The 16,000-nt window shown below is 39.9% G+C and overlaps 1 protein-coding gene across 2 annotated transcripts; it reads right to left on the bottom strand.

Moving 5' to 3' along the window:
• Positions 1–5,592: 5,592 nt before the first annotated feature.
• On the bottom strand, positions 5,593–15,463 carry spz5 (spatzle 5 Toll-1 receptor). 2 transcript variants are annotated; one of them, XM_033336033.2, is made up of 7 exons: positions 14,654–15,463; positions 12,314–12,468; positions 7,516–7,605; positions 6,914–7,066; positions 6,663–6,824; positions 6,271–6,516; positions 5,593–6,102 (listed from the first exon to the last, which is right to left on the bottom strand). In XM_033336033.2, exons 1-7 carry the CDS (start codon positions 14,681–14,683, stop codon positions 5,931–5,933), a joined length of 1,008 nt encoding a protein of 335 aa, XP_033191924.1. In that variant the 5' UTR covers positions 14,684–15,463; the 3' UTR covers positions 5,593–5,930. The 2 variants fall into 2 exon arrangements, with proteins under 2 accessions (XP_033191924.1, XP_033191925.1); XM_033336034.2 differs by lacking the exon at positions 14,654–15,463 and adding an exon at positions 13,570–13,936.
• Between the last annotated feature and the right edge of the window lie 537 nt (positions 15,464–16,000).

Genomic DNA, 16,000 nt, shown 5'->3' with positions numbered 1-16,000 from the left:
AGGTAAAAGGGAGGTGAGTACGAATTCCGTTTCCGGAAAAATCCGGTTGAAGGTAATAAAGGCCGCGCGTCGACGCGCTGGCAGAAGCGGCAATGGGTGAACGAAAGGGTTAGAGGTTCGAGATTAAAAGGAAGTCACCCCCTCTGCCCCACCCTGCCCCTTCCCCCTCGTCTCTCCATCAATCACAATTATATCCTCTCTCTCCCCAGCTATCGTTCATAATTACTGCTCGTGACTTTATCCCGACGCTGAACGTCGCTGGACCGGGGCCGTGCCGTCCGCTTCGTTCCGCTCCAGCCGATCAACGGGGATAGGTGATAAGAGCGAACGAAAGAAAGCCACGAATCAGAAAGGGACGACCCGTCGACTCGCGTTCAACGTTCAACCACGGAAACCCAGCAAGTATTTTCATCCTTCTTCTATCTGGTCATTTTATTTTTAAGATTTTGCGATAAGTAATAGTATTGAGAATTTCCAATTGGAGAAAGAATGGAGAACTTTGTGGATATTGAATACGTTGGGAAAACGATAGATTGATATTCTTGTCGTTTCTTTTCTTGTCCGTATCGATCTTCTTAAGATCTTGTGAAATATCTAAGGTAATAACATCGAACGTTGTTATTCGAGGAAAAGGTGGAGAAGTTGGTGGATATCGGATGCGTTGGTGGAACGTTTTCTCGTTTCTTATCGAAAATTGTTATTAGAGGGAAAGAATCGAGAGCTTGACGGATCCTGGACCCGTCGGAAGAGCGCTTGGTTGGCGCTTCGATCGAGAAGGTTTAAAGCGAGCGTAGGCGGATGCGAGGGTGAGCCGGAGTTCTTACAGGTTTGATTAACTGTAAATTCTCTCGTGGTATCTTGGTTGAAACTTGGTTTAAGAGACAGAGGTATCCTATAAAACGATGATTTCCATTCTCTGTTGATATTGTGATTAAAAACAGACGATAATATGAAAAATAATTTGCAAGATAAAATTTAATATTTCCGATTAGAGAAACGTATCTTCTACGTCTAAATTAAATCGTGCTCGTATTCCCTCCATTTGCTAGTAAATTTCGTAATATCGGGATGTAAATCGAGACACAGTTTGTAATTTCTTAACATTTCGTCTTTCCTTGAAGTAATAAATTTTCCAGATCGCAGGAAATTTATTTTGACGACGAGGATTTGTTGTTTTCGAATCGGTGGAAAGCGTTCGACAAAAGTTGAGTGTAACGAGTTCGCCGGATGTTCGGCTATAAAAATCGTTGGATAGAATTTCCGGCATCGCATAGAGTTTGATGCCGCGCAGTTTATTCCTTCGCCCGTTGCTGGAAATAACTGTACGTCTTACTTTCATCGAGACGTTGCGGTATAATCGAGCCCGGAGGAAAAGGAAAGGAGGAAGGATAAAAATCGAGCCGCGCTGTGAGACTGTCTTACTCGCCCTCCTTTTTCTCTGATTGCGTGGCAACGAGCAAACGACAAAGAGGAAGAAAGTAGAACAGGGAAATTGAGGATTAACGATGGAAGTAGAAGCGCAGAACAATTGAACATTTTGTAATTCGTTGTAAACAGCGTGCGCGGGAACAGAATCTTTCAGGTGAAATTAAAGTAGGGAAATTAAATTATGAATTCATTTTGGGGAGGGAAAAAAAGAAGAAGAGGATAATAATTCCTATTTCGGTGTAAAAATAAAATATTCCAAGCGCAGACCATAATTTATAATTGTAAAATATTAGACGAAAAAAAAAAATATATATATGTATATAATTAATGCGTATAATTAAATTATATGTAAATAATATAATTAATAATAACAATCGGATTGCAGGTAATGTTTTTGTTTGTATCGGTTAATGTTTGCCGCGTAATCCTCGAAGAACGATAAACAAACAGAAACACAAAAGACCTATTCCAATGACCCCCGCAGGGAAAGAACCTGAAGCTACCTACCCTCTAACCATAAGCCCAAAAGAACCGTCAAAACAGGTGTCCAACGTCATTTCTCACCTTTTCCCCCTATCTTACCCATTCCACCCTCAAAAGACAACAAACCTTCATTCCCAAAGGCTAACTATTTTACAGCACCCAACAAAAGTCATTCTTAAATACAAGCAATTTCGTTCTCCGCCAAATGCAAACTTCACTCTCCAATGGCAGAGACAATCGTTTTGAGTTCTTCCAACGATACGGAAGAAAATTTAGCTGAACAAAAAATCCCACTTCTACCAAAGTTCTTCAGACGATCTTAACTAAAATTAAACTGGACGAAATTAATGGGAAAAATTAGGAAAAACGGGTTTCTCTGGGGCAGCGGAAAGTCGCGCAGCAGCGCGCAGGATAATTGCGTGCGCCGATATACAGTTGGCCTATTACCACCGTGAACAGAGGAAGAAGGAAAGGGAGAGAAAGAGAGGGTGAATGTAATATATACTTTCCTCCAGCAGGCGATTTCAGCCCCCATTGGTCTGTCCTGCTCCGTTCCCGGTCGGCCGCTTCGTTCGCCCTTCGGAGCTGCGTGCGCGGAAGCGCGCGCCCTTCCACGCGGGGTGCGTGCGCGCATATAAATGGAATCCCTTCAAGTAGCCTCGGTGCCCGCGTTGCCATCCACCTCGTGTGCGTGTACCTCCCTCTGTACGCGCTTCTGGATTACCAAGGGGGCGGACGGGGGTGGCTCGGCGAGGGCTGCCTCGACGACGATAGTGCAACCCGATGGCTAGCCACGCTCGTTCCCTTCCCTCTCAATTTTACTCTTAGATTTGGAAGAATTTTGGCAACTTTAGGGTTTACGGTAATTGGAAGGACACAGTGGGGGTAGGTAATGAATGTAGATGTTATTAGGGAACGTATGAGATTTTGCACAAATAGCTTTTGTTTAATTAGCGGGAATTTTCGGATGAAAATTAGGCAGTTGAAATTTTCGGGACATTCGAGTAACCGGAGGTATGAAGGTTTTGAGGAGGACGTAGAGATTTTTTGCAATATTTTCGGAAAGTAAAATAAAGCAAATAGTTTCAGTTGGAAGGTAAAGGATGAAGTTGTTTCAACGACATATAAAGCCTCTTTGCGATCGTTTCAGAAATTTAGACGAAAAGATTAAAAGAAGTTAAACGGGGTTTTACTATCTCGTTACATAAAAGCGCTCGGTTTCGAACATAAGTAAATGTTTTCTACGATGTTTCCAAAGACTTCAACAAGAATTCTCAAAACGATGCATTTCCAAAATAGGTTGGCATCTTTGAAAATCAGTAAACAAGCAACTCGACGAGAATGTCTCTCCGGCATCGAACTCTCGAGTTGCGAGAACTCGGCTGGCACATCGCGAGGGATCCGAAGCGTCTTGAGGCCATCGCTAGTTGCAGGCACCGAGGGTAGGAAGCGCGTAGAGCACAAGTGCACGCGGATAGTGGATGTTAGGTGCGTTGCACGAGCGCTTACGTGCCTAGAAATTCACCCCTTTTTTTCTGCTTTCTCTCTCTCCGGCGCAGGTTGGCCAGGCGAGGGTGGCCGAGGGGATGGAAGGGGACCAGCAGGCCTCGAGAGTGAATACGGCATACAGGAGCAGCACGCACAAGTACACGGTTTCGCAGAGAGTGGAACGAAATCTATAGCACGCACTTACGCGGTTGTATATGCGTATACGCGTACGCGTACCGCCGCACCCCGAGGACACTGCCACCGAGGGAGAAAGGGAAGGGGAGAGGGAGAAGCTTTCAATTTTTCCTGCTGCCTTCGCGACCAGCCGGAAGCCGAGATTCTTGCGGAAGAATACGCGCCATCCATGGGCGTAGCCTAGCTCTAGCGCGATACTCCGCGCCGTCGTGTTAAAGGATGTACGAGCTTTCATGCGTCTAGTAATCGTTTCGAAGAATTTTTAATCTATCGCGGAAAATCGCATATTTAGTCCCTCTTCTTCTTTCTACTATTTTCTTTTTGAATACGAAGCGTTGCGACGAATATCGTTTATTGCTTTGCTTAAAAATTGTTTGATTCGACGAGCCGAATTTTAGACGCTATTTGCGTAACGTAGATGAATATCTTCTATATAAATCGAACGAAAGAATTTTTCACTTTGCGTCGCACTAGGTGGAAGTATTTCTTAATTTCGACTATGACTCTCCGATTTTTCGACAATCGCTATTATGATTCGGCGAAACGGACGATAAGCGCGAGGTTCGTGTATCCTGAAAAATACTTGAACCGCGTGTGTCACTCATTGATACTCGATCTAACATACAATTTTTTACGTTTCGCAAATAAATCGATTATTCTCGAGTGATTTTCTAAAACTCTTCGTCAAACCTTCATTTCTGTTCTTCCTCGTGATCGAAATTTTCTTTTACATGAATATAAAATTCGTAATTTTGGAATTAAGAGAAATTTCCCGACCTTGGTAGGACCACGTTGCGGAAATCGAAGGAACGGAACCGTGGCACCGCGGAGGGTTGAAAAGTCGAACGATCGTAAAAAAGCCGCGTAGAACGAAGGGTGTGCGTGGCCTCGCAGCGAGAAAATTCCGCGCATCCTGCGCGTGTCTGACCTCCTGGCAGTTATTTCCCCGCCCCCTGCCACTCAAGCGCCATTTCCACCCCCGACATCTCCCGCCGCCCCTGTCCTTCTCCTTTTAGTCCTTTTTATCGCGGTCGACGCGAGTCGAGATACTTTTATTTCATGGCTGCGAGGTCGCATCCGCGTTTCACAACGATCCACGCGGCTTAACCTATATCGCCCTCTGTCCTTGATAAACTGTTACGATCGGCCGTGAATCGCTTTCCGCGTGATATTCGCTAGTCCAACGACGTTTATCGCGTGTAAATTGGAAGTTTGGATCGGATTTCGCTGCGTCTCTATCGAAGCAGAAGCGAGAGATTCGTCGTTCCTCGATCGACCACGAACCTGATTATTTTCATAGAAAAGGATCTTGGCAAATTTAACCATAGAAATATTCTTTTTTCTCTTACCGATTTTTTCTAAATATCTGCGAGCATGCCGTATTATGTGTAAATGTCGAGAATGTTGGCCTTGAAGTAGCAACGCGTGCTGCACTTTAAGACCAGTTTCCAGGAGTTTGTTTCAAGCGACGATCGATGGCCCACGAACTGATGAATAAGTCAAGTGATTTTGTCGTACGAGATATAGCAGAGACTGCATTAATTATCGATGATAGCGATACAAAGTGAAGGCGAATTAACAGCGCGTAACAGGTACGACTTCGCGAAGTTTGTACTTCAGGCGCTTTGAGTAACAATTTGAATTTCGAGATAAGTAGCGACACCTGTCGACGAATCAAAGCATTATCCCGTTTCATTATAACGTAGAAACGTTTTTTTTATTCTCCCACTGTTTTTATATGTTTTAATTAATTCTTAAGATTTATTCCCCCTTATTATAAAATCGCGATGAGCATCGATTAATTTATGTATACACGTGTTCATCTATATTACCAACTACAGAAAAATTCGCAAAAGATATCTCGTGAAGATCTATAAATATCCGAACTACTTAAGTGCTACTAAATTACTCGTATTAACATTATCTGAAGTGAAACGACTGAAATAAAATTAAAAATGTAGAAAATATAAAGGTCGTGTAACTAATTAATACGTAGAATTAATAATTTAAATTCATTTTCCTTTTTATGTAAACTGAAGCTCCTTCGATCTCCTTTAAGAATTTTCCTTCGAAATCATTGATTATTCAATTATTTATACACGTACGAATCCATAAATCACGCACTTCGAGAAGTTCTTTCTTCATTTTTTCATCCATTGGCTATCATGGCGGTCCAATATTCTTCTGCTTTTTAATACCAAAGTATGACAAAATAATTTGTCCCAAAAATTCATCACGAAGACTTTCGTAATACTGCATTTTTTGCTGACAAGGATATACAATTTGAGTTTGTCCACAAGTGAAATTTCTTCAGACTTCGTGATTCATTCGTGTTTTCAATAGTTTGCTATAATTTCACAGGCGCAGCCATGGGGGAACCAGAAAACGTCGGTGTACAACTGGTTTCCGCTTCCTTCCAATGCCACCAATCGCTTTTGGACATACTGTTGCTGACATCTACTGGTGTATCCCGCAGGAACGGAACAGATACCGTTGCAAACATCCATCCTAAGGAAAATCAAAATATAATTCGAATTATCTTAGAATCTTATTGAATCGCAGTGAAATATACCATTGTCTGTCTTTCAATTCCAATTTAAATTTTCATATCTCAACAGGCATTTAAATTTTCGGATTCGAAACGTATCTAACAAAGTTATAAATAAATCTACTCACGTGCATTTCTCACTCTTCACTACCTGCGAATATTTCCGGTCGTTCTCTTGAAGATTCACCACGTACATCCAGTTCCCTTGGTTGTTCAGAGCCGCTCTCGGAGTGATATATTGTGTCTCCGTTGGGCAAAGTGGAATTGCATCGAGATTCGACTGCCTCTTGTTGCGCGTCTTACTCAATTTGCTGTATTTCAATAACGGATTTTCGTAGGACGTACGTGGTGCAATTTTACTGCTCCTAGCGTATCTGAATAAATATAAATATAAACATATATACGCAATTATAACAAAATTTACAAAAATTATACCAGTTCAAATTTATATCAAAATTTACAGCACTACAATTTGACCAATATCGTTACAATCGAAAAATTCAATATTAAACATGATCACCTGTTTGACCACCACGCTTGACCCTGTCCAAAGTTCAAAGTCTGTGGCTGAGCGTAAAAAGAACGATCCGGCGTGACTCTTTGCTCTGTAGGATGAAACTTGGCGGGCGCCGGTTCCTCGCGTAAAAACGGATTCCCTTGGGCCGGTGTCGTGTACCTGTATCTATAAACAAGAGCACGAGTTACTCGTCCAACGGAAAACGGACAATTTAGTTGACAATTCGGTAGGCGCAAAATTAGCATCGAAATTACCCATTCTGCTGAGTGTCGTTCGTCGGGGTCCCGTAAATGAGCGGCGGCTGCCCTCGAACGGGATACTGAGGCGGCGGCAAGAATGGTAACGAGTGAAACTGACCCTCCCCGTGCGCCTGATAATCATATCCCTCGGAGTAATCCGGCACCGACCTTGAACAGAAGCACTCTGTCCTTGATCCATTCCTCGTTTAATATAGTCTAGGAACGATGCTGATATTTACATTAATTTTATTACATTATTTTTATTATTATTACATTAATTAATAATAATTGATTATTATTACATTAATTTTATATCATATTATGTATATATGTATTATTATTAGCATTTTAATTATTACACTTTAACTTACGTTTTAACTTGAACTTATCTCATTACGACTTTCTTATTGACTTTCTTTCGTCTCAATAGATACATTATAAAATTGCGTTCTAAATTTTTTATGGACGATTTATGCTATTACAGCATCTTTTTCTTGACATGAAAAACCTAGGATAACCTGCATTCTTTCTTGAAGGATAACGCAATGTACGTTGTTAGAAAAAGCTTGGGTAATTTCTGATCTATAAGTGGATACAATGAATACAGAGGTATATACCTGTAATCACCGAAGTCCTCTTTGGACTCGTCCTTTAATACAGAACTGAAGTCGAAGCTGCATTTGTCCACAAGAAATTTAATTAACTGTCTGCAATAGAAATCAAAGAAAGACAAAGTATTAATAAAAAAGAGAGAATGCAAAAGCGTAGGTTTTCAATTGCATCCTCGAAATGATCTTTGACCCGTGTCGCGCTACTAAGTGTCGCGTATGATTTCTTGACCTAACTTTTAATAAAATCGTTTCAGAAATGAATAAAAAATTGGTTATCTATCTCATGGATTATTCATGAATTCGCGGAAGCCGGGTTCCACGACCTGTGGTCGTTCTTCCTATATCTCGCAACTGTTTTCGAGCGAAATTAGAAAATTGGATAATTATATTCCTTCATATCTTCCTCTACCATAGTATTCTCATTCTTCTTTAAAAAAAAAAAAAAAAGGTGTAAAATTTTAATTTCTATTTTTCAAAGAGAAACTTCAGAAAAAGATTACATACATTAACGTCTCTCTCGAAACTTTCAAAAGCCTGTAAAAGACAAAAAAAAAAAAAAGAGAAAGAAAAGAGAAGAACGAAAGAAAACGATAAACATAATTCGATGTTTCACGGTTCTTAAAATAAGTTGCTCTTCGTCGGTAGATTTTAAAGCATTCAATTGCAGAGAAGAAACAGGAGGAAAGGAAAGATTTCGATGTATACTTAAATCATTATCACGTCACGAGATAAGTAAAATACAAACGAATTGAAAAAGTCCGCGACCCATAATGCCGCGCGAAGTGTTCATACAAACACGCGCATGAATTTCGTGCGTGGTCGAAGGCCCGCGAATCTTGGAACTTTCTCTACCGGTGAAAGACACCGGCTAGAAGATATGTCCCGATGTTTAATTCATGGTCCACGCCTAAAAGCTGTTTTCTCGCGGGCTGCATCTCGATCAGTGTCGTGGTGCTTCCACGAGCCCGGCCAACTTTCGAACGTGTGTGATTCGTCAATGGACGACGGAAATCGGGAGAGACAGGGATTGACCTCGAATCCCAACACAACGTTTTAACTTACAATCTCGATACCGTCGTTGTATTTGACCAACGTAGTTTCCAACGTTTCTTCCATGCCGTTCATCCGTATTCTTCGAATTGTCGTTTGACAGGGGAGATGGTAAAAAAATGTTACGATTTTTTGTTTTTTTATATCCATAGCTTTTTATTTTTGTCTTTTGTATTATGTTTTCTTTTATATCTTCCATACATATTATATTTTCGATACTACTGTATTCTCCTCGATCATATTGCATCGAGTAACAAAGTCGTTCGTCTTTCACAATGTTGTAAAAATTGTTTAGAAAATTTAAAGATGCGTATGTATATCTAAAGTTTTTTTTTCTTATAAAAGATACGAGGAAACTTTTTTATTAGCGTGTCGTCGCAGCAGGTAGGAGAGAAGTTCTTGAGTCGATAGACGTCTTGTGGGGAAAAACTGAATCGGATGAAAATCCGCGAGAATTGGCGGGAAATAGCGGACAATGCGAGGTATTAACATTTCCTGTTATGCAGGCCGCATTACCACGCGTCTGCACACAATTGCAGCGGCATGCCGCCGTCGTGCCGCGCAGTCGAGAACTCGTTCATCAACGATAAACACCAGCAATCATCGTTTCCTTAAATCTTCCGTAATCTCTAGTGAGCGCACGTAAATACCAATTTGCTGTAATTGATCGCGTTCATTTATCCAGATTTATGAGACAGTGTATGGTGCTTGTATTGACACGATCGCGTTATCTAGAAGCGGTATCGATCAAAGATGATGAATGAAACGACGAAGACGAAAAATTGTATAGCAATTACGATATCAATGACAAGAGACAGAAAAACCTTTTTAACATTCGTGTAACACATACATTGAAGTGGTTTAAGAAACACGCGACTTTCTAATTTAACAATTACCTAATATCTATAGAAATTCTGTAAATTACACAATGTAGTTTCAATAGAAAGTATTCAAAGTAACCGCTGTTCCTTGAATACGTATTTTGCATGTGTGCTGAAACAAGTCTGAAGCGTATAGGATTCCTTTCACGTCGTAACAAGCATCTTCGTTTTGTTCAAGCTGGTCAACACTTGTCAATGCGATCAACACGCATTTTCGTTATTCTATGACACTTATTTGACATTTCTGTCTTCAGAAGGAAAAATAAATTCTCTAATCGTTCATCGTCGATCGATATTCTCAGTGTACGATAAATTAATTTCTGAAAGTAGAGAACAGAAGCACGAGCACGGAAATGGAAGCATCGTGACGAACATAGTATCCACAGCACTGTATGGAAATCCATAGCGATGACTAGCAACGATCGTTCTCGTCGATAAATCTGTTACGTTCCACGGACAACCTCACAACGCATAGGTGGAACTTCGAATCGCTCCTAGTATCAATTCGATCCGTAACGGTTCCGATAATTATCTAGCAGGGCATGACCGCGTCAAGGCCACGGTCACGCTACGCTGATCGAGAAATAAAACGTATGGGAAAGACGTCGGTTTTTACGTAATCGTTTGTCGCTTTCGAATCGATCTGGCTCCGGCGCAAAAAAGAGGAAAGATCGTGAAAATGATACGAACGAATGAATTGTATATAATACGATGCTGCTTTCTGTTGTTCTACCTGTTTAGTTACTTTTCTAGTTAACTTTTGCAATCTCGTTCTTCCTCGTTTACCAATGACGTTTTCATCCGTTAACGAGCAATTTAAAAGCAGAAATAATCGAAAGAAACGATATAAACGATGGAAAATAGAAGGATACCGGTAGTTGACACATTTAATGAAGATACAAGATATAAAATAATCCTATCGATTATTGTAGTAAGTCTTCTGTACTTCTTTAGCGAAGCTCTTCTTCGTCACACTTCCTGTATCGACTAAACTGTTTACGATGGAACACGAGCAGAATAGAAGTCAGATGACGCAAGAACGCGACGATCTCCAGGATATCGTCGGGGTAATTTTAAGCAAGTTCACTATCCTGGAACTTTCCCTTCCTCAAATTCGTCTCGCCACGCACGATCAGCTGATTCGTATGCGGGAACGGTAACGCCCGACACGCCGGGAATATTAATGACGAGACGGTGAACCATATTTTTACAAATTCCGCAGACGCGAGACTTTTGGAAATTCGAGGAAACAGCTCAATCCACCCACGAAATTCTTTCTTTCGATACTGTCTTACATGATTTCAAAGTCTAACAATTTCATGTACATTTGCGGAAAAAACTAGCTGTCCTAGAAATCCGTTTCGCGTATCACAGCGTCCTTCCCTATTTTATTCGCCGTTATTTTTCCAATTATTTGTATCCTCAAAAAAAAAAAGAGGAAAAAAGAAAGGAAAAGACTAAGATCGTAAAAAAGAACTAGAAAAACATAATTAGATAACTAAGATTTGAAAGACACACAAGTTTCTTATCGAGTTTCTTATCAAACAGTCGTCAAGTATATCAAGTCATCTAATTTTTGCAGTTACTTTGATTCATACTGAGACTCTTCATTTTACATCTCACAAGGACTTGCTGCAAACTCAAGGAATCGGACGAGCTTCTTAGCGAGTCTCGCTCCTCGTGCCTCACGAATGATCCAATTTTTTCGATCGTTCCGCGCGATTAATTGACCGAGGATAAACGACAAATGACCAATACCTTGGAATGATAATGTGCAATACTCGCGCAACTGTTAAGAGGCAGCATTATCATGCAAATACGATTATAGGCCTGACATCATAGATCTGCCATGCGGTATATCACGAACATAGTGTACGCGTAAGTAGCACACTACAACGACAGCTTTTTTCGCGAGTCTTGCAAAAACCCATCCGGCATCTGTGTTATGTCATTTGTTCGTCATTTTCGAAATCTATTGCTCACGAGCGAAAGAATGTCTTTATCATCTGAAAGAAGGTTGTCCGATGTATACATTTCAAGAATCGTTTTTAACGCGAAATAATTTTCAGTGGCTATGTTTCTTTTTCATTTCTTAGAAAACCCCGTTTTAAGATGAATGTCCGTATATCTTGATCATTATCTTTTTAAAAACGTCTCTTTTAAGATGTATGCACATGTGCCTACAGATGATGTAATTTATATTCAATAGATACATAGTCTTCGACAGAATCTTTTCAAATGATGATCACCGTGATCTCTTAGTCTTTGATAATTATTCAATAACGAAAGAAGATCATGAATGATTATCCCATTCCTTAAATTTACTGTAGTTTGAAAGTAACAGCGAAATAGGTAAGCGTTTAACCTTCGAACGATATAATAAAATGAGAAAGAATTGGGAATAAACGTTTCAGAGAATGATTATCGGTTTATTCTCCAGATTTTCTGCATTTTCAGTGTCGGATGCATACCCATAATTTTTTTTTTTTATAGAAAACAAATATTAATAATTGGCTCGAACCATGGCGTTTAACCTTCGAGCGGTACAATAAAATGAGAAAGAATTGAAAATGAACGTTTCAGAGAATGATTATCGGTTTATTCTCCAGATTTTCTGCATTTTCAATATCATAATTCTTTATAGAAAATAAATATTAATAATTGGCTTTATGTATAATGATACTACAATATGAAACTTATAACACTATATCTGTTAGTTTTCTCAAACTACATTCTTTGCAGGGTTAATATCTAATAAGTATTCAACATTCATCGAAAGCTTCTTAGGATATAAATCACGTTTTCCTGCGTATAGAGAACTCGTATCTAGCAATTGAGACTTCCTCTTTTATTAAACGAAATCGTCTTCTTACCGAGGATAATGATCGAGACTTTCACAGAACGTTTGTCCTGGCTTTGCGCAATTTGGTGTGTGCCCCGGAGGTGCAGGTACAAAAGGTTCGTATTGTGGTCGACCTGGACATCCGTACTCGAGGCAAGGCTCGCCATGAGCGTTCACCAAGGATACCTGAAACCAAATCGAGAATAACGTTCAAAGGGCCTTGATGAGACAATTAAAACAGCGATTAAGTGCAACGGGCTGGAGCGTACGAAACGTTTACCTTCTTTCATCGCAACGTAAATACATCGCCCGTAATGAATTAGAAGAGCATCTTCATTGTACAATTCAAAGAAATATTTACTCGATATTCCGTATGAACGAATGAAAATGCGTTCGCGAATGTGTTACAAAATACATAAAATCTTAATTTAGATTCTGCTATAGATTTGATTTAGATACGGCGGGAAGAACGATAGCGGTTAAAATATTTGCAATATTATCCATCTAATGAGAATAACGTTTCCACTGATGAAACGAGATCGTCGAGATACTAACGTAACTAGAACGTTATTTGTATAAAATTTCTATAAAGATTATTAGGAGAAATCTTCTACTCGGTTATTGCGGAACCCCGGTGAATCATGCTTCTCTGAAATGGTTCCATTGGCTCGCGGCGCTATATAAGGAATATTAAATCTACGCTCTCCTAGCTTTTATTAAAACTAAAAAAAAAAGGAAATATTATTAACGACCTATCTCGTTAGCGTTCGCAATTGTACAGACTTCAAATAATTTATCATGTTTGCGCAAAGAAAAAAAAAAGAAAGATCAAGTTCTTATTCACGAGCTTGTTTTCATTGCTGTAGAACCGCAGCCGGAAACTTTAAGGTTATCCGAATTATTTGCTTCAATCAGTGAACGCATTTAAACCTGATGTAATATTCTAGTATTGGGTTGGCAACTAAGTGATTGCGGATTTTGTCATTAGGTGGTAATAACAAAATCCGCAATCACTTAGTTGTCAACCCAATAGAACGTTATTTAGGAGCTTTCTTATGCCACTTTCAATTGACTCATCGCATGGCACGGTTGGTGTCACTTTTTATCTATCTCCGAATCACCCTAAAAGTTCATATACCGCGAAGCAACTTTCGTTTCTATGATAATACAATTGGGACACAAATGTCTTATAAAAAGAAGAAAAGCAATTTTTGAATATCGTACATGTGCAACCCTGAGGAAAAAAAGTGGGTTAAGTTATAGGTTATAAATGAAAATGGTACTTACTGTTTGAAACATTATTATCGTAATAAAATTACAGTATCCATACAGTTTCGATAAAGTTAGGATATTGAAATTTTCTCGTAGTCAAGAATCATACATTGAAAGTAATTTTAATTTCGATCAACAAAAATGAATCATCCTGTATACTGTGATACTATGATAAGGCGTTTACACAATTATGGCCGTTTTATGATCATTTACACATATACTTAATCGTTCCTTTATTTTCACCGAAGTGTGCATCCGGTATTACAAAAAGCTTGAATTCAGCGGCAACTGACGCAATCTTACAAAACGTAGAGAATCTTACGCCAGATATTACGATACACGTCAGGCTTGAGTTTTACATTTCACTCGTAGCTTTCACGGTGTAAGAAACTAACTCGTTCTACGGATCCGAGCTAGCTACGATGTCTGACACAGAGTGGTCACGTGTGCGATCGTAAAATGCGTATTCACTTGTAAAATATTCGATTCGAAATTACTTTCATCTTCGATCGGTCGATAAAAACGCGTAACGACGACTTTTGAAATCCGAGATTTTTACATTAGACATTTTTACAGCACAGGGAATTTATCTTTAGTTTTTAAACGTATTAAATTATATACATAAGCTTTCTATGTTTAGTAAGACCTCTTCAAACGCGTCTCATACGTGATAAGTTTTGTATTGTAGCGAAATGAGGTTTAGGGCGATTCTTTATATCGGAACCGTTTCATTCACCGGCAGGCTAGAAAGTTACTCGTTATCCTTATCGTTTCTAACCACGTTGACTTTAAACCACGTACAGTAAAAGTTCCGCCTCGACCGTGAGACACATGCACACACGCTCGTGTGTTTAGAACTCGATTGTTCTACATCACTGCATCCGCTAAACCGACTGGAATAAACAAGCGAACCATATCGCACAAGTATCCTGTTCGTATTTTTTATTTTGATTATATGTTAATACGAAGCATACTTGATTAACCCCGGCTAAAATCAATAATTACCATATCTGTAATTTAGAATTACCACGGACATAGAAACTTGCGATACTCTAACTCTTTCTAATAACAAAAATAATAAAATCATGTTTCTACTTACGATCGTTAATAAGGAAAAGATCAATTTCATTTTCGAAGGTGTTAGAATAGCGATGCTGGCCACCGTAACAGATTCAATTCGAAAACACTTCACCACGTTCAAACAATCGTATCACCACTTTCTTTCCTTTTTCTTTTTTCTCTTTCTTCTTCTTTTTACCGATCTGAACCACACCGCGAGTCCTTTCGCGAGGGCTGATATTCGATCAGAAGTCAAATCACATAATTATGACATTACGCGAGCCTCGCGGAACGGGATTACTACGACACGATAAACGATTATCCGTTCAGTGAAACACGTGCCGGTAACCGCGGATGCGCTTCGCAAGTTAGACGGATCGCGGAAACGCCGATGTGCAATCATCGAGTCATGCGTGGTGCGAGCGTTGACAAGTATCGTTGGCCGCGAAAAAATACGTCTCGCCGCGCGAGTGATTAATCTTCCGAAGAGAACAACTTGTTAAACATGAAATTTACTCAACTGAGCTACAGGACGAACATGAATCACTGAAACGCGATTAAAAGCTTATCGAAGCAAGTGAAATGTTCCTTCGTTCCGTATACGAAAATTTGATATCCTATTTAAGTCACGAGTAACTGCGATACAAGCACCACTGTATGACGATGGTCGAACTGTAGAGGACGAGTGTGACTGTCGATACCTTAGTCACCGCCACTGTCACTCGTATATATGTATTCCGTGGCGTTAGGTCCAGATTCCGTCGGGGTTTGTCCTGTGCGATTTTACGCGCGGCGATCTTACCTAGCAACGTGGGTAACTCGGTGTACCGATACCCATACTCGCGCTCGTACCCCTTCCTCTTGCACGCGTGCACGAGTTCCGATCGAGCAACCATGGGTGGGATATAGTTGCACTTTGCTAACTGACCGAGGTTTTGCCTTGCTAACTCGCCCTCCGTATCCCCACCACTTGGAAATGTCCCTGCTCACCTAAACTAAAAACCAGTCGTTATATCTTTCTTTTCGATTGTTTCGAGAGTGGACGTTTAATTCTTTTACTTTTATCTTTTTTAACATTGGAAATAGCAGGATAAACAAAATACCGAGCAATTGTTCGTTCTTCATATTTTATTAATTTGCAATTTTAAGATCATTTTTAAGATGTAAAAAAGTTTACTAATTACTTTACTTCAATTCTACGAAACGGTTCTGGTATGGATCTTTCCTTGCTAACTGGGTAGATTCGTTCGCGACTAGCGGCCAATTACCAAAGCACTACCGTACTTTCACTGGTGTCCGTGTTCCCTAGTGTTCCTCGTTCGACCTTACACGTTGACAGAGATCGTGTCGCTAGAACGGGATCAATGAAATTGCGTAAAGAGACGAA

The sequence above is a fragment of the Bombus vancouverensis genome, chromosome 10 (genome assembly GCF_051014615.1).
Source record: "Bombus vancouverensis nearcticus chromosome 10, iyBomVanc1_principal, whole genome shotgun sequence".
Classification (NCBI taxonomy): Eukaryota; Metazoa; Arthropoda; class Insecta; order Hymenoptera; family Apidae; genus Bombus; species Bombus vancouverensis.
Note: the sequence above shows the minus strand (reverse complement) of the source record. Positions and strands in the feature narration are given on the sequence as shown.

Bases quoted from the DNA above. Each gene is read 5' to 3' on its own strand.
- spz5 (XM_033336033.2), bottom strand. From the start codon at position 14,683: ATGAAATTGATCTTTTCCTTATTAACGATC. The intron at 7,606-12,313 runs GTAAGAAGACGA...TTTCTATTGCAG, and splicing joins AGTCTCGATCATTATCCTCG to ACAGTTAATTAAATTTCTTG. The intron at 7,067-7,515 runs GTATATACCTCT...CTTCTGTTCAAG, and splicing joins GAGGACTTCGGTGATTACAG to GTCGGTGCCGGATTACTCCG.